Genomic DNA, 26104 nt, shown 5'->3' with positions numbered 1-26104 from the left:
TTTTTTAATGAGATTTGAGGGGGAATTTTGGGGAATTTTTATTGGGATTTGAGGGGGATTTTTAGGAATTTTTTGGGGATTTTTAATGGGATTTTAAGGGATTTTTAGGGAATTTTTTTGGTGTTTTTATGGGATTTGAGGGGGATTTTTAGGGAATTTTTGGGGGATTTTTATAGGATTTGAGGGGATTTTTAGGGACTTTTGGGGGGGATTTTTATGGGATTTTATGGGGGAGTTTTATGCGATTTGAGGGGGATTTTTAGGGAAATTTTTGGGCGATTTTTATGGGATTTGAGGAAATTTTTAGGGAATTTTTGGGGGATTTTTAATGGGATTTGGGGGATTTTTGGGGTATTTTTTATGGGATTTGAGGGGAATTTTTAGGGTTTTTATGTTCCTAAAAAACCCCCCAATTTATTATTTTATATTCTTCATTATCAACCCAGCTAATTAAACATCGTGCTGACGAGCAACCAACTATCAATTAATTAGCAATTCTTCACCTCATCAAGGCCTACTCATTTCTTTTAATTAACTCTATTATTAGCGCTCATCCCTAATTAAAATCTCCCCAAAATCCTTAAAATTTAAAAAATTAAAAATTTCCCTTTCCGGCCTTCCTCCCCCTCCCGCCCAATCAGAACCCGGAAGTCTCCCACCACACCCCGCGGCCGGACTACAACTCCCAGCATCCCCCGCGCGCGCACGCACGGCACGCACGGCGGGCGTGGCCTCCGCCATCTTCTCGGCGCTCCGCGAGCGGCTCCCGGCGGCTCTTAAAGGGGGCACGGCCCGCGGTGGGGCCCACAGGGCGCGGGATGGAGCGCGGAGCGGCGGAGGAGGTTCGGGAACGGCGGCGAGGGGGCGGCGAGGGCGGCGGGGTGGCGGAAGAGCCGCGGGGGTTCCGCCTTCCGCCCCTCTCCCTTCTCCGCCTGCGCCATCCGCTTGAAGGCGCGGCGGTGGGGATGGGGGGGTGGAGGGGGGGCGTGGCTTAAAGGGGGCGTGGCTTAAGGGGGCGTGGTCCTGGTGGGTGTGGCCAATGGGAGGGCGAGGTTTTGGGGGTGGGGCTTGGGGGGCCACACCCTTCCGGTGACCCCCCCCCCCCCATGTGTCCCTTGCCCCCTTAACGCCATCCCATAATACCACCCTCATAATTAAGGGCTGCATAATTAATTAGGGGACCCTAATTCCTCACCCGAACCCCCTCATGGACCCCCGCCATGTCCCCCCGTCACCCTTCTGGTGACCCCCTCCATGTGTCCTTTGCCCCCTTAACGCCATCCCATAATACCACCCTCATAATTAAGGTCTGCATAATTAATTAGGGAACCCTAATTCCTCACCCGAACCCCCTCATGGACCCCCACCATGTCCCCCTTTCACCCTTCTGGTGACCCCCCCCCTCCACGTGTCCTTTGCCCCCTTAACGCCATCCCATAATACCACACTCATAATTAAGGTCTGCATAATTAATTAGGGAACCCTAATTCCTCACCCAATCCCCCTCATGGACCCCCACCATGTCCCCCAGTCACCCTTCTGGTGACCCCCTCCATGTGTCCCTTGCCCCCTTAACGCCATCCCATAATACCACACTCATAATTAAGGTATGCATAATTAATTAGGGAACCCTAATTCCTCACCCAATCCCCCTCATGGACCCCCGCCATGTCCCCCCGTCACCCTTCTGGTGACGCCCTCCATGTGTCCCTTACACCCCATAATAACACCCTCATAATTAAGGTCTGCATAATTAAATAGAGGACCCCGCCACCCCCGTAATTAGCATCCCCATAATTAATTAGGGGACCCTAATTCCTCAACCAAACCCCCTCCCCAAAATTTCCCACCCATCCTCCAGGAACCCCCAAAATTTCCACGAACCTCCAAAATTTCCCGCCCATCATCCATGAAACCCCAAAATTTCCCATGAAACCCCAAAATTTCCCACTGATCCTTCACAAAACCCCAAAATTTCCCACCCATCCTCCATTAAACCCCAAAATTTCCAACAAAAACCCAAAATTTCCCACCGAACCTCCACCAAACCCCAAAATTTCCCACCGAACCTCCACCAAACCCCAAAATTTCCCACCAAACCCCAAAATTTCCCACCGAACCTCCACCAAACCCCAAAATTTCCAACCAAACCCCAAAATTTCCCACCGAACCTCCACCAAACCCCAAAATTTCCAACCAAACCCCAAAATTTCCCAACGAACCTCCACCAAACCCCAAAATTTCCAACCAAACCCCAAAATTTCCCAACAAACCTCCACCAAACCCCAAAATTTCCAACAAAACCCCAAATTTTCCCACCCATCCTCCAGGAACCTCCAAAATTTCCCACCAATCCCCAAAATTTCCCAACGAACCTCCACCAAACCCCAAAATTTCCAACCAAACCCCAAAATTTCCCACCGATCCTCCACCAAACCCCAAAATTTCCAACAAAACCCCAAAATTTCCCACTGAACCTCCACCAAACCCCAAAATTTCCAACAAAACCCCAAAATTTCCCAACGAACCTCCCCCAAACCCCAAAATTTCCCATCAAACCCCAAAATTTCCCACCGAACCTCCACCAAACCCCAAAATTTCCCACTCATCCTCCACCAAACCCCAAAATTTCCCACCAAACCCCAAAATTTCCCACCGAACCTCCACCATACCCCAAAATTTCCAACAAAACCCCAAAATTTCCCAACGATCCTCCACCAAACCCCAAAATTTCCCACCGAACCTCCACCAAACCCCAAAATTTCCAACAAAACCCCAAAATTTCCCAACGAACCTCCACCAAACCCCAAAATTTCCCACCCATCCTCCATTAAACCCCAGAATATCCAACCAAACCCCAAAATTTCCCACCAAACCCCAAAATTTCCAACCAAACCCCAAAATTTCCCACCGATCCCCCACGAACCCCCCCAAATTTCCTCCCCGCCAGCTCGTGCGGCGCCAGAAGCGCCGGGAGCTGGACGCGCGGCGCGGGAAGTGCCGCATCCGCATCGGGGGGCACCTGGAGCGCTGGTGCCGCCTCAAGGAGCAGCTGGGATTCTCCCTGCACTCCCAGCTGGCGCAGTTCCTCCTCGACAGGTGCCTAAAAAAAAGCTGGAAAATTCCTTAAAAAAACCTTGAAATCCTTAAAAAAACCCGGTGGCACAGGGGGGAAAAAAAATCCGAATTTTTCTCCGCTCAGGTACAGCGCTCACGGATCCACCTGGAGCTCAGGTGGGTGTTTCCCTAATTTCTCCTGAATTTGGAGTTCCTGCTGGTGGATTCCTCTTGGGTTAGGCCCAAGCACGGAGCAAATCCCGTTTTCCCAAATTTTGTCATCACCATATTTTTATTTTATTTTTTTTGGGAAGCTGTTTGGTGGTTGTTGGTAATGACAACACCCAGAGGTTTCAAACAGAGGAAAGAACCTCGCAGCCGTCTCCGAACACCTAAAAAACGTAATTTTCGGAGGCGTTTTTCCCAAATTTCCGCCTTTTCCCGGCAGAGGCGGAGCGGCTGCAGCGCCTGGTGGTGCTGTCCCACCGGCACGGGCAGGAGTGCGGGCTCGTGCCCGACGTCCAGCTGCCAACATCTGGCGGCGCGGCGCCGCTGGTTTGGCAATGCGCCGCCGGGCACCGCTTCTCGTGGGGCGGCGACTCCGGCGGAGATTCCGGCGGAGATTCCGGCGGAGATTCCGGAGATTTCGGGCGGAGGCGACGGCGGAGAAGGGACGCGGTGGGAACCAACGAGGACGGAGAGGAGGGAACGGCCGGGGCACCCAAGGGTGACGAGGAGATGGGAGATGGGGGAGGCAGCGGCGGAGCGGGTGAGGAAATCCCGGGAATGGTTCGGGAACGCGCCGCGTTCGGCATTCCGACGGTTCCGGGGGGTTCCCAGTTGGAGCGTGGTGGATGGAAAATGAGGCGAGGCCTCAACACCAAAACCTGACTAAATTTAACCCAAAAATCCTAATCCTAACCCAAAAACCTCACTAAAATAACCCAAAAATCCTAATCCTAACCCTAACCCCAAAACCTGACTAAATTTAACCCAAAAATCCTAATCCTAACCCCAAAATCTCACTAAATTTAACCCAAAAATCCTAATCCTAACCCCAAAACCTGACTAAATTTAACCCAAAAATCCTAACCCTAACCCAAAAACCTGACTAAAATAACCCAAAAATCCTAATCCTAACCCTAACCCCAAAACCTGACTAAATTTAACCCAAAAATCCTAACCCTAATCCTAACCCCAAAACCTGACTAAATTTAACCCAAAAATCCTAACCCTAATCCTAACCCCAAAACCTGACTAAATTTAACCCAAAAATCCTAATCCTAACCCCAAAACCTGACTAAATTTAACCCAAAAATCCTAAACCTAATCCTAATCCTAACCCCAAAACCTGACTAAATTTAACCCAAAAATCCTGACCCAGTTCCACCATCCCAGAAGGATCAGAAACCGCCCCAACTCCAAAATTTTCAAAAACCGAACCCTAACCCAAACGCAAATTCAAACCTTAACCCAAACCCAAACTGTAATCCTAACCCAAACCCAAACCTAAACCTTAACCCAAACCTAAACCTTAACCCAACCCCAAACCCAAACCTTAACCTTAACCCAAACCTTAACCTTAACCCAACCCCAACCCAAACCCAAACCCAAACCTTAACCCAAACCCAAACTGTAATCCTAACCCAAACCCAAACCTTAACCTTAACCCAACCCAAACCTTAACCTTAACCCAAACCCAAACCCAACCCCAACCCCAACCCAAACCCAAACTCAAACCCAAACCTAAACCCAAACCCAAACCTTAACCCAAACCCAACTCCAACCCCAACCCAAACCCAAACCCAAACCCAAACCCAAACCCAAACCCAAACCCAAACCTTAACCCAACCCAAACCTTAACCCAAACCCAAACCCAAACCCAAACCCAAACCCAAACTCAAACTCAAACCCAAACCTAAACCCAAACCCAAAACTTAACCTAAACTCAAGCCCAATCCCAAACTCAAACCCAAACCCAGACCTGAACTTCTCCAAACCCAAAACCTTCCTAATCCAAACCTTAACCCAACCCCAACCCTAACCCAACCCCAACCCAACCCCAACCCCAACCCAACCCAAACCCAACCCCAACCCCAACCCCAACCCAACCCCAACCCCAAACCCAAACTCAAACCCAAACCCAGACCCGAACTTCTCCAAACCCAAAACCTTCCTAATCCAAACCTTAACCCAAACCTTAACCCAAACCCAAACCTAAACCTAAACCCAACCCAAACCCAAACCCAAACCCAAACTCAAACCCAAACCCAGACCCGAACTTCTCCAAACCCAAAACCTTCCTAATCCAAACCTTAACCCAAACCTTAACCCAAACCCAAACCCAACCCCAACCCAAACCCAAACTCAATCCCAACCCAAATCCAAACCCAAAACCAATCCCAACCCAAATCCAAACACAAACTCAAACCCAAACCCAAACCTGAACTTCCCCAAACCCAAAACCTTCCTAATCCAAACCTTAATCCAAACCTTAACCCAACCCAAACCCAAACCCAACCCAAACCCAACCCCAACCCAAACCCAAACTCAAATCCAAATCCAAACCCAAACTCAAACCCAAACTTCTCCAAACCCAAAACCTTCCTAATCCAAACCCCAACCCAACCTCAACCCAAACCTTAACCCAAACCCAAACCCAAACCCAACCCAAACCCAAACCCAAACCCAAACCCAGACCCAAACTTCTCCAAACCCAAAACCTTCCAAACCCAAACCCAACCCCAACCCAACCCCAACCCAACCCAAACCCAACCCAAACCCAACCCCAACCCAAACCCAAACTCAAATCCAAATCCAAACCCAAACCCAGACCCGAACTTCTCCAAACCCAAAACCTTCCTAATCCAAACCATAACCCAACCTCAACCCAAACCTTAACCCAACCCAACCCAACCCAACCCAACCCCAACCCAACCCCAACCCCAACCCCAACCCAACCCCAACCCAACCCCAACCCAACCCCAACCCCAACCCAACCCCAACCCCAACCCCAACCCAACCCCAACCCCAACCCCAACCCCAATCCCAATCCCAACCCAAATCCAAACCCCAACCCCAACCCAACCCAAACCCAAACCCAAACCCAACCCCAACCCAAACCCAAACCCAGACTCAAACTTCTCCAAACCCAAACCCTTCCTAATCCAAGCCCAAACCCAAACCCAAACACAACCCTTCCAACACCCCCATCCACCCAACTCTCCATCCTCCTCCTCACCTCACCACCCTCCTGTCCCCTTCCAGCCCCTCAGGCGCCGCCGGACCCGGACCCGGCGCTGGCGACCTCCGACAGGTGAGCAGCGGCAAACCCCCGGCGACGCCGGCGCTTCCGTCCGGCGCCGTCCTCGCCACCGCCGCCGGGCTGACCCCGCTCCTTGTCCGGCAGCGCCGAGCCGGGGGACAAGGTGGATGAACCCCGAGAGGAAGAGGAGGATGAAGATTCTGACCTGGCCTACGGCGACGATGCGCGCGATGAGAATTATCACCCGTCCTCGGATAGGTGGGAAGGGAGCTCCGGGTGGGGATGGGGTGGGGAACTCCACGGAGACCAGTTCAGACCAGTATGGCACTGGGAGGGTTTCGGGCGCGGCGGTTTGCGGGGTGGAGGTGGGGACAGAGTAAAAAGGCGGTTTTGGGGTCAAAAGGGAATTTTGGAGAGGGATTTTTGGGTCTCAGCTGAGGGAAGGGATTTGGCATATCCAACCGATGTTCAGCCAGCGTGTAACCAAATTCAGTGAACAACCATGACGCACTCATCTCCTACCAAAACCAACCCAAATCCAAATCCAACCCAAACCCAAACCCAAATCCAAACCCAAATCCAAATCCAAACCCAAATCCAAACCCAAATCCAACCCAAATCCAAATTCAAACCCAAACCCAAATCCAAATCCAAATCCAAATGCAAATGCAAATCCAAATGCAAATGCAAATCCAAATGCAAATGCAAATCCAAATCCAAACCGAAATCCCAACCCAAACCCAAACCCAAATCCAACCTAAACCCAAATCCAAACCCAAATCCAAATCCAAACCCAAACCCAAACCCAAACCCAACCCAAACCCAAATCCAAATTCAAACCCAAATCCAAATCCAAACCTAAACCCAAACCCAAACCCAAATCCAAACCCAAATCGAACCCAAACCCAAACCCAAATCCAAATCCACTCCATGACTAACCATAACTTGCTCCTTTCCACCAAATCCAACCCAAATCCAACCCAAACCCAAACACAAATCCAGACCCAAACCCACTCCATGACCAACCATAACTTGCTCCTTTCCACCAAATCCAACCCAAACCCAAATCCAACCCAAACCCAAACCCAAATCCCATCCATGACCAACCAGAACTCGCTCATCTCCTACCAAATCCAACCCAAACCCAAACCCAACCCAAATCCAAATCCAAACCCAAACCTAAATCCAAGTCCAAACCCAAACCCAAACCCAACCCAAACCAAAATTCAACCCAAACCCAACCCAACCCAAATCCAAATCCAAACCCAAACCCAAACCCAACCCAAACCCAAATCCAAACCCAAACCCAAACCCAACCCAAATCCACTCCATGACCAACCATAACGCGCTCAGTTCCACCAAATCCAACCCAAACCCAAACCCAACCCAACCCAAACCCAAATCCAAACCCAACCCAACCCAAACCCAAATCCAAACCCAAACCCAAACCCAAATCCAAACCCAAATCCAAACCCAAACCCAACCCAAACCCAACCCAAACCCAACCCAAACCCAACCCAAATCCAAAACCAAACCCAAATCCAACTCAACCCAACCCCAACCCAACCCCAACCCAACCCCAACCCAACCCCAACCCAACCCCAACCCAAACCCAAATCGAAACCCAAATCCAACCCAAACCTAAACCCAAATCCCATCCATGACCAACCATAACGTGCTCAGTTCCACCAAATCCAACCGAAACCCAAACCCAACCCAAATCCAAACCCAAATCCAAACCCAAACCCAAACCCAAATCCAAACCCAAATCCAAACCCAAACCCAACCCAAACCCAACCCAAACCCAACCCAAACCCAAACCCAAACCCAAACCCAAACCCAAACCGAAATCCAAACCCAACCTCACATCCAACCCAAATCCAACCCGAACCCAAATCGAAACCCAAATCCAACCCAAACCTAAACCCAAATCCCATCCATGACCAACCATAACGCGCTCAGTTCCACTAAATCCAACCCAAACCCAAACCCAAACCCAACCCCAACCCAACCCCAAACCCAAACCCAAACCCAAACCCAAACCCAAACCCAAACCCAAACCCAAACCCACTCCATGACCAACCATAACGCGCTCAGTTCCACCGAATCCAACCCAAACCCAACCCAACCCCAACCCAAACCCAACCCAAACCCAAACCCAAACCCAACCCAAATCTAAATCCAAATCCAAACCCAAACCCAAATCCAAACGCAAATCCAAATCCAAACCCAAATCCAAACCCAAACCCAACCCAAACCCAACCCAAACCCAACCCAAACCCAAACCCAAACCCAAACCCAAACCCAAACCCAAACCCAACCCAAACCCAAATCGAAACCCAAATCCAACCCAAACCTAAACCCAAATCCCATCCATGACCAACCATAACGCGCTCAGTTCCACTAAATCCAACCCAAACCCAAACCCAAACCCAACCCAAACCCAACCCAACCCAAACCCAACCCAAACCCAAATCCAAACCCAAATCCACTCCATGACCAACCATAACGCGCTCAGTTCCACCAAATCCAACCCAAACCCAAACCCAACCCCAAACCCAACCCCAACCCAACCCAAACCCCTTCACCCCACCCGCTCTGTGCCCCGAACAGCCCCTCGGCGCCGCAGCGACGCCAGAACCGACCCAGAACGTGCCGGAAGCCCATCAAGGAGGAGCCGCCCCTGCCCGGCTCCGTCCCCTTGGAGGAGGAGAGCGGCCGGGCCAGGTGAGTCCTGGTGGCCACCGCGGCGAGGGGACGGCGGTCGGAGTCGTCACCTTGGGCGTCCTCAAGTTTTTGGGGGGGTCTGAGTTGTGGTTTTGGGGTCTCAGTCGTGGTTTTGGTGTCCGAGTTGTGGTTTTGGGGTCCAAGTTGTGGTTTTGGGGTCCGAGTTCTGGTTTTTGGGGTCTGAGTTGTGTTTTTGGGGTCCGAGTTTTGTTTTTGGGGTCCCAGTTGTGTTTTTTGGGGTCCCAGTTGTGTTTTTGGGGTCCAAGTTGTGTTTTTGGGGTCCGAGTTGCATTTTTGTGGTCCGAGCTGTGTTTTTGGGGTCCAAGTTGTGGTTTTGGGATCCTAGTTGTGGTTTTGGGGTCTGAGCTGTGTTTTTGGGGTCCAAGTTGCGTTTTTGAGGTCCAAGTTGTGTTTTTGGGGTCCAAGTTGTGTTTTTTGGGGTCCGAGTTGTGGTTTTGGGGCCCGAGTTGCAGTTTTGGGGTCCGAGTTGTGTTTTTGGGGTCCGAGTTGTGGTTTTGGGGTCCAAGTTGTGGTTTTTGGGGTCCGAGTTGCGTTTTTGGGGTCCAAGTTGTGTTTTTGGAGTCCAAGTTGAGTTTTTTGGGGTCTGAGTTGTGGGTTTTGGGGTCTGAGTTGCGGTTTTGGGGTCCGAGTTGCGTTTTTGGGGTCCGAGCTGTGTTTTTGGGGTCCGAGTTGAGTTTTTGGGGTCTGAGTTGTGTATTTGGGGTCCGAGTTGTGGTTTTAGAGTCCAAGTTGTGGTTTTGGGTTCCGAGTTGTGTATTTGGGGTCCAAGTTGTGTTTTTGGGGTCCGAGTTGTGGTTTTTGGGGTCCAAGTTGTGTTTTTGGCGTCCGAGTTGTGTTTTTGGGGTCCGAGTTGCGTTTTTGGGGTCCGAGTTGTGTTTTTGGGGTCTGAGTTGTGTTTTTTGGGGTCCGAGTTGTGTTTTTGTGGTCCAAGTTGCGTTTTTGAGGTCCGAGTTGCGTTTTTGGGGTCCGAGTTCTGTTTTTGGGGTCCGAGTTGTGGTTTTGGGGTCCAAGTTGTGGTTTTGGGGTCCGAGTTGTGGTTTTGGGGTCCGAGTTGCGTTTTTGGGGTCTGAGTTGTGGTTTGGGGGTCTGAGTTGTGGTTTTGGGGTCCGAGTTGTGGTTTTTGGGGTCTGAGTTGAGTTTTTGGGGTCTGAGTTGAGTTTTTGGGGTCCAAGTTGAGTTTTTGGGGTCCGAGTTGTGTTTTTGGGGTCCGAGTTGCGTTTTTGGGGTCCGAGTTGTGTTTTTGGGGTCTGAGTTGTGTTTTTGGGGTCCGAGTTGTGGTTTTTGGGGTCCGAGTTGTGTTTTTGTGGTCCGAGTTGCGTTTTTGGGGTCCGAGTTGTGTTTTTGGGGTCCGAGTTGCGGTTTTGGGGTCCGAGTTGCGTTTTTGGGGTCCGAGTTGTGGTTTTGGGGTCCAAGTTGAGTTTTTTGGGGTCCGAGTTGTGTTTTTGGGGTCCGAGTTGTGTTTTTGGGGTCTCGTCGATCTAACGAGGGGTTTGGAAATCCAAAATCTCGTCTGGGGCCTTCGTTGAGTTTGGTGTCTCCCAACCTCGTCCCCTCGTGGGGACAATCCAGGAGGAGACAGCCAAAGGTTGGGGGGCCATGGGAGGGGATGAAGAAGATCTCGGGGCGCGACGTGGTGGAAGAAGCAGAAAATTCAATTTTTTGTACTAAAAAAAAGATTAAATTGGTCCCTCGGGGCTTTGCTGGGGGTTGGATTCAGATCCCACACATCCAGGTGGATTTTCATAAAATTCAATGTGCACAAAATTCAAAAAAATTCAATTTTTTGTGCTAAAAAAAAGATTAAATTGGTCCCTCGGGGCTTTGCTGGGGGATGGATTCAGATCCGACACATCCAGATGGATTTAATAAAATTCAATGTGCACAAAATTCAAAAAAATTCAATTTTTTGTGCTAAAAAAAAGATTAAATTGGTCCCTCGGGGCTTCGCTGGGGGTTGGATTCAGATCCGACACATCCAGATGGATTTAATAAAATTCAATGTGCACAAAATTCAAAAAAATTCAATTTTTTGTGCTAAAAAAAAGATTAAATTGGTCCCTCGGGGCTTCGCTGGGGGTTGGATTCAGATCCGACACATCCAGATGGATTTAATAAAATTAAATGTGCACAAAATTCAAAAAAATTCAATTTTTTGTGCTAAAAAAAAGATTAAATTGGTCCCTCGGGGCTTCGCTGGGGGTTGGATTCAGATCCGACACATCCAGATGGATTTAATAAAATTAAATGTACACAAAATTAAAAAAAATTCAATTTTTTGTGCTAAAAAAAAGATTAAATTGGTCCCTCGGGGCTTTGCTGGGGGTTGGATTCAGATCCGACACATCCAGATGGATTTAATAAAATTAAATGTGCACAAAATTCAAAAAAATTCAATTTTTTGTGCTAAAAAAAAGATTAAATTGGTCCCTCGGGGCTTTGCTGGGGGATGGATTCAGATCCGACACATCCAGATGGATTTTCAAAAAATTCAATGTGCAGAAAATTCAATGTACATAAAATTAAAAGTGCACAAAATTCAATGTACACAAAATTAAACGCACACAAAATTCAATGCGCACAAAATTCAATGTGCACAAAATTAAAAGTGCACAAAATTCAATGTACGCAAAATTAAAAGTGCACAAAATTCAATGCACACAAAATTAAAAGCGCACAAAATTAAACGTGCACAAAATTCAATGTACAAAAATTCAATGTGCACAAAATTCAATGCACACAAAATTAAAAGCGCGCAAAATTAAATGTGCAGAAAATTCAATGTACACAAAATTAAAAGTGCAGAAAATTCAATGTGCACAAAATTAAAAGTGCACAAAATTCAACGTACACAAAATTCAACGTACAAAAATCCAATGCACACAAAATTAAAAGTGCGCAAAATTCAATGCACAAAATTCAATGTACACAAAATTAAACGTGCAGAAAATTCAATGTGCACAAAATTAAAAGTGCACAAAATTCAACGTACACAAAATTCAATGTACAAAAATCCAATGCGCACAAAATTAAAAGTGCACAAAATTAAACGTGCACAAAATTCAATGTACACAAAATTAAAAGTGCACAAAATTCAATGCGCACAAAATTCAATGCGCACAAAATTCAATGTGCACAAAATTCAATGTACACAAAATTAAACGTACAAAAATTCAATGCACACAAAATTAAAAGCGCGCAAAATTAAATGTGCAGAAAATTCAATGTACACAAAATTCAATGTACACAAAATTCAATGCACACAAAATTAAATCTACAAAAATTCAATGTACACAAAATTCAATGTACACAAAATTCAATGCACACAAAATTAAATCTACAAAAATTCAATGCGCACAAAATTAAAAGTGCACAAAATTCAATGCACAAAAAATTAAACGTGCAGAAAATTCAATGTACACAAAATTCAACGTACACAAAATTCAATGTACACAAAATTCAACGTACAAAAATTCAATGTTTTGTGCTAAAAAAAAAAGCTGAAATTCGCTCAAAAATGAATTTTTCCCCTCGCAGCTGCCGGCGGCCGAGCGACGCAGACACGGCTCAGATCGGCCCCAAGAGGATCAGGTACTTTTGGGGCAAAAAAACCGGGAAAAATTCCAGGAATTCCGAGATTTTCCCAACCTTTTTATCCCGAATTTCTCTCGGCAGGAAGGCGGCGAAGAGGGAAATCCTCCTGTGCGACTTCGAGGGATGCGGAAAAATCTTCTCCAACCGCCAGTACCTGAACGTGAGCTGATCGGTGCTTTTATGACATTTGGATTTTCATTTTCATTTTTATTTTATTTTATTTTTAATTTTAATTTTAATTTTATTTTTAATTTCATTTTAATTTTATTTTAAATTTTTAATTTTAATTTTAATTTTATTTTTAATTTTATTTTTAATTTTAATTTTATTTTAAATTTTTAATTTTATTTTTAATTGTCTTTTAAATTTTATTCTTAATTTTATTTTTAATTTTATTTTTAATTTCATTTTAATTTTATTTTAAATTTTTAATTTTATTTTTAATTTTATTTTTAATTTTATTTTTAATTTTAATTTTATTTTAAATTTTTAATTTTATTTTTAATTTTAATTTTATTTTTCATTTCATTTTAAATTTCATTTTAAATTTTTTATTTAATTTTGAATTTTATTTTTAAATTTATTTTTTAATTTTATTCTTAATTTTATTCTTAATTTCATTTTTAATTTCATTTTAAATTCTTAATTTTACTTTTAATTTTATTTTTAATTTTATTTTTATTTTTATTTTAAATTCTTAATTTTATTTTTAATTTTCATTTTATTTTTATTTTTACTTTTATTTTTAATTTCATTTTAATTTTATTTTAAATTCTTAATTTTATTTTTAATTTTATTTTTAATTTCATTTTAAATTTCATTTTAAATTTTTAATTTTATTTTTAATTTCATTTTTAATTTCATTTTTTATTTCATTTTTTATTTCATTTTAAATTTTTAATTTTATTTTTAATTCCATTTTTATTTTTATTTTAAAATTTTAATTTTATTTTTCATTTCATTTTTCATTTTCTTTTTAATTTCATTTCTAATTTTATTTTAAATTTTTAATTTTATTTTCAATTTTAATTTTAATTTTAATTTTATTTTTCACTTTATTTTAAATTTTTAATTTTAATTTTTAATTTTATCTTTAATTTTATCTTTAATTTTATTTTAAATTTTTAATTTTATTTTTCATTTTATTTTTAATTTCATTTAAAATTTCATTTTAAATTCTTAATTTTATTTTTAATTGTATTTTTAATTTCATTTTTAATTCCATTTTAAATTTCATTTTAAATTTTTAATTTTAATTTTATTTTTTAATTTTATTTTTAATTTTATTTTTATGGAATTTATAATTTTATTTTAAATTTTTAATTTTCTTTTTAAATTTCTTTTTAAATTTAATTTTCAATTTTATTTTTAATTTTATTTTTAATTTCATTTTAAATTTCATTTTAAATTTTTAATTTTGTTTTTAATTTCATTTAATTTTATTTTAAATTCTTAATTTTATTTTTAATTTTATTTTTAATTCCATTTTAAATTCCATTTTAAATTTCATTTTAAATTTTTATTTTTAATTTTATTTTTAACTTTTATTTTTAATTTTATTTTTATGGTATTTATAATTTCATTTTAAATTTTTAATTTTCTTTTTAATTTCATTTTAAATTTAATTTTAAATTTCATTTTAAATTTTAAATTTTCTTTTAAATTTTCTTTTTTAAATTTTATTTTCAATTTTATTTTTAATTTCATTTTAAATTTCATTGTAAATTTTTAATTTTATTTATAATTTTAATTTTTAATTTCATTTTTAATTTTATATTTAATTTCATTTTAAATTTCATTTTAAATTCTTAATTTTCTTTTTAATTTCATTTTAAATTTCATTTTAAATTTCATTTTAAATTTTAAATTTTAATTTTATTTTTTAATTTTATTTTTAATTTTAATTTTATGGAATTTATAATTTTATTTTAAATTTTTAATTTTATTTTTAATTTCATTTTAAATTTAATTTTAAATTTCATTTTAAATTTTTAATTTTATTTTAAATTTCATTTTAAATTTCATTTTAAATTCTTAATTTTCTTTTAAATTTCATTTTAAATTTCATTTTAAATTTCATTTTAAGTTTTTAATTTTAATTTTATTTTTTAATTTTATTTTTAATTTTCTTTTTTAAATTTAATTTTTAATTTTATTTTTAATTTCATTTTAAATTTAATTTTAAATTTCATTTTAAATTTTTAATTTTATTTTAAATTTCATTTTAAATTTCATTTTAAATTCTTAATTTTCTTTTAAATTTCATTTTAAATTTCATTTTAAATTTCATTTTAAGTTTTTAATTTTAATTTTATTTTTTAATTTTATTTTTAATTTTATTTTTATGGAATTTATAATTTCATTTTAAATTTTTAATTTTCTTTTTAATTTTCTTTTTTAAATTTAATTTTTAATTTTATTTTTAATTTCATTTTAAATTTCATTTTAAATTTTTAATTTCATTTTAAATTTCATTTTAAATTTCATTTTAAATTTTTAATTTTAATTTTAATTTTCTTTTTAATTTTCTTTTTCATTTTATTTTTCATTTTATTTTTAAATTTATTTTTAAATTTATTTTTAATTTCATTTTAAATTTTTAATTTTCTTTTTTAAATTTAATTTTAATTTTCTTTTTAATTTTATTTTTTAAATTTTCTTTTCAATTTTCTTTTCAATTTCTTTTTTAAATTTAATTTTCAATTTTCTTTTTAATTTTCTTTTTTAAATTTTCTTTTCAATTTTCTTTTAAATTTTTTTTAAATTTAATTTTCAATTTTCTTTGTAATTTTCTTTTTTAAATTTAATTTTCAATTTTATTTTAAATTTCTTTTTTAAATTTAATTTTCAATTTTCTTTTTAATTTCTTTTTAAATTTAATTTTAATTTTAATTTTAATTTTCTTTTTAATTTCATTTTAAATTTTATTTTAAATTTCATTTTAAATTTTTAATTTTAATTTTAATTTTTTTTAATTTTCTTTTAAATTTTCTTTTTTAAATTTAATTTTCAATTTTATTTTTAATTTCTTTTTAAATTTAATTTTAATTTTAATTTTAATTTTCTTTTTAATTTCATTTTAAATTTTATTTTAAATTTCATTTTAATTTTAATTTTAATTTTAATTTTCTTTTAAATTTTCTTTTAAATTCTCTTTTTTAAATTTTCTTTTAAATTTTCTTTTTAATTTTCTTTTTTAAATTTAATTTTCAATTTTATTTTTAATTTTTTTTAAATTTAATTTTAATTTTAATTTTAATTTTCTTTTTAATTTCATTTTAAATTTTATTTTAAATTTCATTTTAAATTTTTAATTTTAATTTTAATTTTTTTTAATTTTCTTTTAAATTTTCTTTTTTAAATTTAATTTTCAATTTTATTTTTAATTTCTTTTTTAAATTTAATTTTCAATTTTATTTTTAATTTCTTTTTAAATTTAATTTTAATTTTAATTTTAATTTTCTTTTTAATTTCATTTTAAATTTCATTTTAAATTTCATTTTAAATTTTAATTTTAATTTTAATTTTTTTTAAATTTTCTTTTAAATTTTCTTTTTTAAATTTAATTTTCAATTTTATTTTTAATTTTTTTTAAATTTAATTTTCAATTTTATTTTTAATTTTTTTAAATTTAATTTTAATTTTAATTTTCTTTTTAATTTCATTTTAAATTTTATTCTAAATTTCATTTTAAATTTTTAATTTTAATTTTAATTTTCTTTTAAATTTTCTTTTAAATTCTCTTTTTTAAATTTTCTTTTAAATTTTCTTTTTAATTTCTTTTTTAAATTTAATTTTCAATTTTATTTTTAATTTCCTTTTAAATTTAATTTTCAATTTTATTTTAATTTTCTTTTTTAAATTTAATTTTCAATTTTATTTTTAATTTTTTTTAAATTTAATTTTCAATTTTATTTTTAATTTTTTTTAATTTAATTTTAATTTTATTTTTAATTTTCTTTTTAATTTCATTTTAAATTTTATTTTAAATTTCATTTTAAATTTCTAATTTTAATTTTAATTTTTTTTTAATTTTCTTTTAAATTCTCTTTTAAATTTTCTTTTAAATTTTCTTTTTAATTTTCTTTTTTAAATTTAATTTTCAATTTTCTTTTTAATGTTTTTAAAATTTAATTTTCAATTTTATTTTTAATTTTCTTTTTTAAATTTAATTTTCAATTTTCTTTTTAATTTCTTTTTTAAATTTAATTTTCAATTTTATTTTTAATTTTCTTTTTTAAATTTAATTTTCAATTTTATTTTTAATTCTTTTTAAATTTAATTTTAATTTTAATTTTAATTTTCTTTTTAATTTCATTTTAAATTTTATTTTAAATTTCATTTTAAATTTCTAATTTTAATTTTAATTTTTTTTTAATTTTCTTTTAAATTCTCTTTTAAATTTTCTTTTAAATTTTCTTTTTAATTTTCTTTTTTAAATTTAATTTTCAATTTTATTTTTAATTTTTTTTAAATTTAATTTTCAATTTTCTTTTTAATTTTCTTTTTTAAATTTAATTTTAAATTTTCTTTTTAATTTTCTTTTTTAAATTTAATTTTAATTTTCTTTTTAATTTTTTTTAAATTTAATTTTCAATTTTCTTTGTAATTTTCTTTTTTAAATTTAATTTTCAATTTTATTTTTAATTTCTTTTTTAAATTTAATTTTCAATTTTATTTTTAATTTCTTTTTAAATTTAATTTTAATTTTAATTTTAATTTTCTTTTTAATTTCATTTTAAATTTTATTTTAAATTTCATTTTAAATTTTTAATTTTAATTTTAATTTTTAATTTTCTTTCTAATTTTTTTAAATTTAATTTTAATTTTATTTTTAATTTTTTTTAATTTAATTTTCAATTTTCTTTTTAATTTCCTTTTTTATTTTAATTTTAATTTTATTTTTAATTTCTTTTTTAAATTTAATTTTCAATTTTATTTTTAATTTTTTTAAATTTAATTTTAATTTTATTTTTAATTTTTTTAAATTTAATTTCAATTTTCTTTTTAATTTTCTTTTTAATTTCATTTTAAATTTTATTTTAAATTTTATTTTTAATTTCTTTTTTAATTTAATTTTCAATTTTATTTTTAATTTTTTTTAATTTAATTTTCAATTTTATTTCTAATTTTTTAAATTTAATTTTAATTTTCTTTTTAATTTCTTTTTTAAATTTAAATTTAATTTTATTTTTAATTTTTTAAAATTTAATTTTAATTTTAATTTTAATTTTCTTTTTAATTTCATTTTAAATTTCTTTTTTAAATTTAATTTTAATTTTATTTTTATTTTTTTAATTTAAATTTTAATTTAATTTCTAATTCCTGTCACCTTGGCAGCACCACCGGAAGTACCAGCACGTGCAGCAGAAAACGTTCCGGTGCTCGGAGCCGAGCTGCGGAAAATCCTTCGACTTCAAGAAGCACCTGAAGGAACACGAGAAGCTGCACAGCGGTGAGGCCGCAATTCCCGGGAATTTACGGAATTCCACGGCATAATTGGGAATTACAGCAACAATTGTTGGGTTTTTCCATGGATTTATGGAATTTCACCCGGTAATTGGGAATTAAACCTCCAATTTTTGGGTTTTCCCAAGAATTTACGGAATTTCACCCGGTAATTGGGAGTTAAACCTCCCATTTTTGGGTTTTTCCATGGATTTACGGAATTACACCTCCAATTGTTGGGTTTTCCCAAGAATTTATGGAATTTCACGGGATAATTGGGAGTTAAACCTCCAATTTTTGGGTTTTTCCATGGATTTATGGAATTTCATGGGATAATTGGGAATTACACCAACAATTGTTGGGTTTTTCCATGGATTTATGGAATTACACCTCCAATTTTTGGGTTTTCCCAAGAATTTACGGAATTCCACGGGATAATTGGGAATTACGCCAACAATTGTTGGGTTTTCCCAAGAATTTACGGAATTTCACGGGATAATTGGGAATTACACCAACAATTGTTGGGTTTTCCCATGGATTTATGGAATTTCACGGGGTCATTTGGAGTTCCACCTCCAATTTTTGGGTTTTCCCATGGATTTACAGAATTTCACGGGATAATTGGGAATTACACCAACAATTTTTGGGTTTTCCCAAGAATTTACGGAATTTCACCCGGTAATTGGGAGTTAAACCTCCAATTTTTGGGTTTTCCCAGGAATTTACGGAATTTCAGGGGATAATTGGGAATTACACCAACAATTGTTGGGTTTTCCCAAGAATTTATGGAATTTCACCCGGTAATTGGGAATTACACCAACAAGTGTTGGGTTTTCCCAAGAATTTACGGAATTTCACGGGATAATTGGGAATTAAACCTCCAATTTTTGGGTTTTCCCATGGATTTATGGAATTACACCTCCCATTTTTGGGTTTTCCCATGGATTTATGGAATTTCACGGGATAATTGGGAATTAAACCTCCAATTTTTGGGTTTTTCCATGGATTTATGGAATTACACCTCCAATTTTTGGGTTTTTCCATGGATTTATGGAATTTCACCCGGTAATTGGGAGTTAAACCTCCAATTTTTGGGTTTTTCCATGGATTTACGGAATTTCACGGGATAATTGGGAATTAAACCTCCAATTTTTGGGTTTTCCCAAGAATTTACGGAATTTCACGGGATAATTGGGAATTACACCAACAATTGTTGGGTTTTCCCATGGATTAACGGAATTTCACGGGATAATTGGGAATTACACCAACAATTGTTGGGTTTTCCCAAGAATTTATGGAATTTCACGGGATAATTGGGAGTTAAACCTCCAATTTTTGGGTTTTCCCAAGAATTTACGGAATTTCACGGGATAATTGGGAATTACACCTCCCATTTTTGGGTTTTCCCATGGATTTACGGAATTTCAGGGGATAATTGGGAATTACACCAACAATTGTTGGGTTTTCCCAAGAATTTATGGAATTACACCTCCAATTTTTGGGTTTTCCCAAGAACTTATGGAATTTCACGGGATAATTGGGAATTACGCCAACAATTGTTGGGTTTTCCCAAGAATTTACGGAATTTCACGGGATAATTGGGAATTAAACCAACAATTTTTGGGTTTTTCCATGGATTTATGGAATTACACCTCCAATTTTTGGGTTTTCCCAAGAATTTACGGAATTTCAGGGGATAATTGGGAATTACACCAACAATTGTTGGGTTTTCCCAAGAATTTACGGAATTTCACCCGGTAATTGGGAGTTAAACCTCCCATTTTTGGGTTTTCCCAAGAATTTATGGAATTACACCTCCAATTTTTGGGTTTTCCCAAGAATTTACGGAATTCCACGGGATAATTGGGAATTACGCCAACAATTGTTGGGTTTTCCCAAGAATTTACGGAATTTCACGGGATAATTGGGAATTAAACCTCCAATTTTTGGGTTTTCCCAAGAATTTATGGAATTTCACCCGGTAATTGGGAATTAAACCTCCAATTTTTGGGTTTTCCCAAGAATTTATGGAATTTCACCCGGTAATTGGGAATTAAACCTCCAATTTTTGGGTTTTCCCATGGATTTATGGAATTACACCTCCAATTTTTGGGTTTTCACATGGATTTACGGAATTTCACGGGATAATTGGGAATTACACCTCCAATTTTTGGGTTTTCCCAAGAATTTACGGAATTCCACGGGATAATTGGGAATTACACCAACAATTTTTGCGTTTTTCCATGGATTTATGGAATTTCACAGGATAATTGGGAATTAAACCTCCAATTTTTGGGTTTTTCCATGGATTTATGGAATTTCACGGGATAATTGGGAATTACACCAACAATTTTTGGGTTTTCCCAAGAATTTACAGAATTCCACGGGATAATTGGGAATTACACCAACAATTGTTGGGTTTTCCCAAGAATTTATGGAATTTCACGGGATAATTGGGAATTACACCAACAATTGTTGGGTTTTCCCAAGAATTTACGGAATTTCATGGGGTAATCAGGAGTTAAACCTCCAATTTTTGGGTTTTTCCACGGATTTATGGAATTTCACGGGATAATTGGGAATTACACCAACAATTTTTGGGTTTTCCCATGGATTTACGGAATTTCACGGGATAATTGGGAATTACACCAACAATTGTTGGGTTTTCCCAAGAATTTATGGAATTTCACCCGGTAATTGGGAATTAAACCTCCAATTTTTGGGTTTTTCCATGGATTTACGGAATTACACCTCCAATTTTTGGGTTTTCCCAAAAATTTATGGAATTTCACGGGATAATTGGGAGTTAAACCTCAAATTTTTGGGTTTTCCCATGGATTTATGGAATTACACCTCCCATTTTTGGGTTTTCCCATGGATTTATGGAATTTCACGGGATAATTGGGAATTACACCTCCCATTTTTGTGTTTTCCCATGGATTTATGGAATTCCACAGGATAATTGGGAATTAAACCTCCAATTTTTGGGTTTTCCCAAGAATTTATGGAATTTCACCCGGTAATTGGGAGTTAAACCTCCCATTTTTGGGTTTTTCCATGGATTTACGGAATTACACCTCCAATTTTTGGGTTTTCCCAAGAATTTATGGAATTTCACGGGATAATTGGGAGTTCCACCTCCCATTTTTGTGTTTTCCCAAGAATTTACGGAATTTCACAGTGTCATTTGGAGTTCCACCTCCCATTTTTGGGTTTTCACATCCCACCCATTCCCAAATTCCCATCCCGAGGATCCCGATGGTTTTTCCAGGTTGGATCAACCCCGATTTTTCCCGTTTTTTTTGGTTTTTTCCCCTTTTCCCAGACAAACGGGATTACATCTGCGAGTTCTGCGCGCGCTCCTTCCGCACCAGCAGCAACCTCATCATCCACCGGCGCATCCACACCGGGGAGAAGCCGCTCCAGTGAGTCCCGGAAATCCCAGTTCATTCCCAGAAAATCCCAGTTCCTTCCAGGAAATCCCAGTTCATTCCCAGGAAATCCCAGTTCCTCCCAGGAAAAACCAGTTTATTCCCAGGAAATCCCAGTTCTGAAATCCCAGTTCATTCCAGGAAATCCCAGTTCATTCCAGGAAATCCCAGTTCATTCCAGGAAAAACCAGTTTATTCCCAGGAAATCCCAGTCCCATTCCCAGGAAATCCCAGTTCTGAAATCCCAGTCCATTCCCAGGAAATCCCAGTTCCTTCCAGGAAATCCCAGTTCTGAAATCCCAGTCCCATTCCCAGGAAATCCCAGTTCCTTCCAGGAAATCCCAGTTCCTTCCAGGAAATCCCAGTTCTGAAATCCCAGTTCCATTCCCAGGAAATCCCAGTCCCATTCCCAGGAAATCCCAGTCCCATTCCCAGGAAATCCCAGTTCCATTCCCGGGAAATCCCAGTTCCATTCCCAGGAAATCCCAGTTCCTTCCAGGAAATCCCAGTTCCATTCCCAGGAAATCCCAGTTCCTTCCAGGAAATCCCAGTTCCTTCCCAGGAAATCCCAGTTCCATTTAACGGTTCTCCTCGCGGGATTTTTTATTTTTTATATTTTTATTTTTTTAACCGTTCTCCTCACCGGATTTTTTATTTTTTATTTTTTTGTTTTTTAACCATTCTCCTCACCGGATTTTTTATTTTTTATTTTTTTGTTTTTTAACCATTCTCCTCACCGGGATTTTTTATTTTTTTAACCCTTCTCCTCACCATATTCCTTATTTTTTTTGCTTTTTAACCCTTCACCTCACCGGATTTTTTTACTTTAACCCTTCACCTCACCCTTTTTTTCATTAATTTTAATTTTTTAATTTTTTTTTCTTTATAAACCACCCCCACCTGCATTTCCATTTCGATTTTTCCCCCTCCCAGGTGCGAAATCTGCGGTTTCACGTGCCGCCAAAAAGCCTCCCTCAACTGGCACATGCGGAAACACGACGCCGACTCCTCGTTCCGCTTCCCCTGCGACGTCTGCGGGAAAAGGTTCGAGAAGCGCGACAACGTCGCCGCCCACAAGAGCAAAAGTCACCCCGACCACGGGATCCACCAAATCCAACGCGGAATTCCGGAGCCGGAAAAGCCGGAAAAGCCGGGATCGCCCCAAAGTCACCGGGAAGGACAGGCGGGGTCCTAGGGAAGGATGGGGTTAAAAATTTGGGGAGGGTGGTGAGGGGTGGGAGGTAGAGCTGCAGGTGGGAGAGGGAAAATTTGGGGGAAAAAAATCGATTTTTTTGGATGAATCTGGGGGTTTTTTAAGGGTGAATATGGGGGGGAAAAATGGGTTTTCAGTTTGGGCGATGGGGAAAAATTTGGGAGGGTGTTGGGTTGTGTGAGGCATCTCTAGGTGACAAAAATAGGTGGGAGAGGGAAAATTTGGGAAAAAATACCAATTTTTCGGATGAATCTGTGGTTTTTTTAAGGGTTAAATATGGGGGGGAAAAATCACGGGTTTTCAGTTTGGGCGATGGGGCAAAATTTGGGAGGGTGTTGGGCGGTGTCAGGCAGCTCTAGGCACCAAAAATACGTGGGAGAGGTAAAAATGGGGAAAATCCCAGTTTTTCGGACAAATTCCAGATGAAAATCCAAGTTTTCACTGAAATCCTCTTTTTTTTTGGCTAAATCTGGGGGAAAATCCCAGATTTTCAGTTTGGGCGATGGGGCAAAATTTGGGAGGGTGTTGGACTGTGTGAGGCAGCTCTAGGTGGAAAAAATATGTGGGAGAGGTAAAATTGGGGGAAAATCCCGGTTTTTTGGACAAATCTGTCTTTTTTTTAATGACAAATATGGGGAAAAATCCCGGATTTTCAGTTTGGGCGATGGGGCAAAATTTGGGAGGGTTTTGGGTTGTGTCAGGCAGCTCTAAGTGGAAAAAGTATGTGGGAGAGGTAAAATTGGGGAAAATCCCAGTTTTTCAGACAAATCCTAAATGAAAATTCAAGTTTTCACCGAAATCCTTTTTTTTTTTTGGTCAAATATGGGGAAAAATCCCGGATTTTCAGTTTGGGCGATGGGGCAAAATTTGGGAGGATGTTGGGTTGTGTGAGGCAGCTCTAAGTACCAAAAATAGGTGGGAAAGGTAAAAATGGGGAAAATCCCTGTTTTTTGGACAAATCCGTCTTTTTTTTTTCATGTCAAATATGGGGGAAAAATCCCGGGTTTTCAGTTTGGGCGATGGGGCAAAATTTGGGAGGGTTTTGGGTTGTGTCAGGCAGCTCTAAGTGGAAAAAGTATGTGGGAGAGGTAAAATTGGAGAAAAATCCCAGTTTTTCAGACAAATTCCAGATGAAACCCCAAGTTTTCAGCCAAATCCTTCTTTTTTTTGGTCAAATATGGGGAAAAATCCCGGATTTTCAGTTTGGGCGATGGGGCAAAATTTGGGAGGGTTTTGGGTTGTGTCAGGCAGCTCTAGGCACCAAAAATAGGTGGGAGAGGTAAAAATGGGAAAAATCCCAGTTTTTCAGCCAAATCCTAAATGAAAATTCAAGTTTTCACCGAAATCCTTTTTTTTCTTGGTCAAATATGGGGAAAAAATCCCGGATTTTCAGTTTGGGCGATGGGGCAAAATTTGGGAGGGTGTTGGGCAGTGGGAGGTATCTCCAGGTGGAAAAAATACGTGGGAGAGGTAAAATTTGGGAAAAAATACCAATTTTTCGGATAAATCTGGTTTTTTTTTAAGGTCAAATATGGGGAAAAATCCCGGATTTTCAGTTTGGGCGATGGGGCAAAATTTGGGAGGGTGTTGGGTTGTGTGAGGCAGCTCTAGGTGGAAAAAATACGTGGGAGAAGTAAAATTGGGGGAAAATCCCAGTTTTTCAGACAAATCCGTCTTTTTTTTTTCATGTCAAATATGGGGGAAAAATCCCGGATTTTCAGTTTGGGCGATGGGGCAAAATTTGGGAGGATGTTGGGTTGTGTGAGGCACCTCTAAGTACCAAAAATAGGTGGGAAAGGTAAAAATGGGAAAAATCCCTGTTTTTGAACCAAATCCTAAATGAAAATTGAAGTTTTCAGCCAAATCCGTTTTTTTTTTTGGTCAAATATGGGGAAAAATCCCAGATTTTCAGTTTGGGCGATGGGGCAAAATTTGGGAGGGTGTTGGGTTGTTTGAGGCAGCTCTAGGCACCAAAAATACGTGGGAAAGGTAAAAATGGGAAAAATCCCGGTTTTTGAACCAAATCCTAAATGAAAATTCAAGTTTTCAGCCAAATCCGTTTTTTTTTGGCCAAATATGGGTAAAAATCCCAGATTTTCAGTTTGGGCGATGGGGAAAAATTTGGGAGGATGTTGGGTTGTGTGAGGCAGCTCTAGGTGACAAAAAATACATGGAAGAGGTAAAAATGGGGAAAAATCCAAGTTTTTGAACCAAATCCCAGTTGAAACCCCAAGTTTTCACCCAAATCCTTTTTTTTTTTGGCCAAATCTGGGGAAAAATCCCAGTTTTTCAGCCAAATCCTAAATGAAACCTCAAATTTTCAGCCAAATCCCTTTTTTTTTGTTGTTAAATCCCAGTTTCCCTCGAGCCCAACATTGCCACAAGTGGATCCTCAATAAATGATTATTTTGGGTAAAAAAGTGGGATTTGCTGTCAGATTTTTATGGATAAGTGAGATTTGGACACAGAAAAAAGGGGTTGGAGACTCCAAAAACCCCAAAATTTGGGGACCCAAACTGGGACGGGTGGGAAACATCAAATTTTCCTTGAAACTTCATTAAATTTCCGTTTAAAACTCGATTTAAACCCAAATTTGAACTTCCACTCAGGAGCTCCAAAACAGGAATTTCAAGTGTGGCGTTTTTTCCCCCCTCAGCAGATTTGGAGATAAGGAAATATTTTTATTTCCATTCCCTCTTGATCTGGAGCAGCTTTTCCTCCTCTCCCATCACCGAAAAAAAAACCCAAAATTATTAAATTATTGTGTTTTAAGATTATTTTTTCTCCCAGCACCAAACCCCCCACACAAAATTATTAATTATTGTGTTTTAAGATTATTTCTTCTCCCAGCACCAAACCCCCCCAACACAAATTTATTAATTATTGTCTTTTAAGATTATTTTTTCTCCCAGCACCAAAACCCCCCCACAAACACAAAATTATTAAATTATTGTGATTATTTTTCTCCCAGCACCAAATCCCCCACACACAAAATTATTAAATTATTGTTTTTAAGATTATTTTCTCTCCCAGCACCAAACCCCCCCCCAAAATTAAATTATTGTGTTTTATTATTTCTTCTCCCAGCACCAAAACCTCCCACCACAAAATTATTAAATTATTGTGATTATTTTTTCTCCCAGCACCAAACCCCCCCCCAAAATTATTATTGTTTTAAGATTTTTTTCTCCCAGCAACAAACCCCTCCCCAAAATTATTAAATTATTGTGTTTTAAGATTATTTCTTCTCCCAGCACCAAACCCCCCACACACAAATTTATTAATTATTGTGTTTTAAGATTATTTTTTCTCCCAGCAACAAACCCCCCCCACAAATTTATTAATTATTGT

General features: G+C 37.3%; 1 protein-coding gene across 3 annotated transcripts; it reads left to right on the top strand.

The window, feature by feature from the left end:
- LOC110481110 (zinc finger protein 692) lies at positions 1–25910 on the top strand. Of its 3 annotated transcripts, none has more exons than XR_014950893.1 (13): positions 1–842; positions 2951–3099; positions 3203–3234; positions 3506–3826; positions 6325–6373; positions 6467–6580; positions 8936–9049; positions 12605–12658; positions 12743–12821; positions 18002–18116; positions 21435–21534; positions 22474–22945; positions 24721–25910. XR_014950893.1 is itself a non-coding variant. In XM_085565067.1 (12 exons), exons 1-12 carry the CDS (start codon positions 819–821, stop codon positions 22733–22735), a joined length of 1413 nt encoding a protein of 470 aa, XP_085421193.1. In that variant the 5' UTR covers positions 1–818; the 3' UTR covers positions 22736–24808. The 3 variants fall into 3 exon arrangements, 1 of the variants encoding a protein (XP_085421193.1); XR_014950892.1 differs by having other exon boundaries at positions 23303–24808; XM_085565067.1 differs by having other exon boundaries at positions 22474–24808.
- Positions 25911–26104: the final 194 nt, after the last annotated feature.

Source organism: Lonchura striata, chromosome 35, assembly GCF_050655825.1.
Source record: "Lonchura striata isolate lonStrDom1 chromosome 35, ASM5065582v1, whole genome shotgun sequence".
Lineage (NCBI taxonomy): Eukaryota > Metazoa > Chordata > Aves > Passeriformes > Estrildidae > Lonchura > Lonchura striata.
Note: the sequence above shows the minus strand (reverse complement) of the source record. Positions and strands in the feature narration are given on the sequence as shown.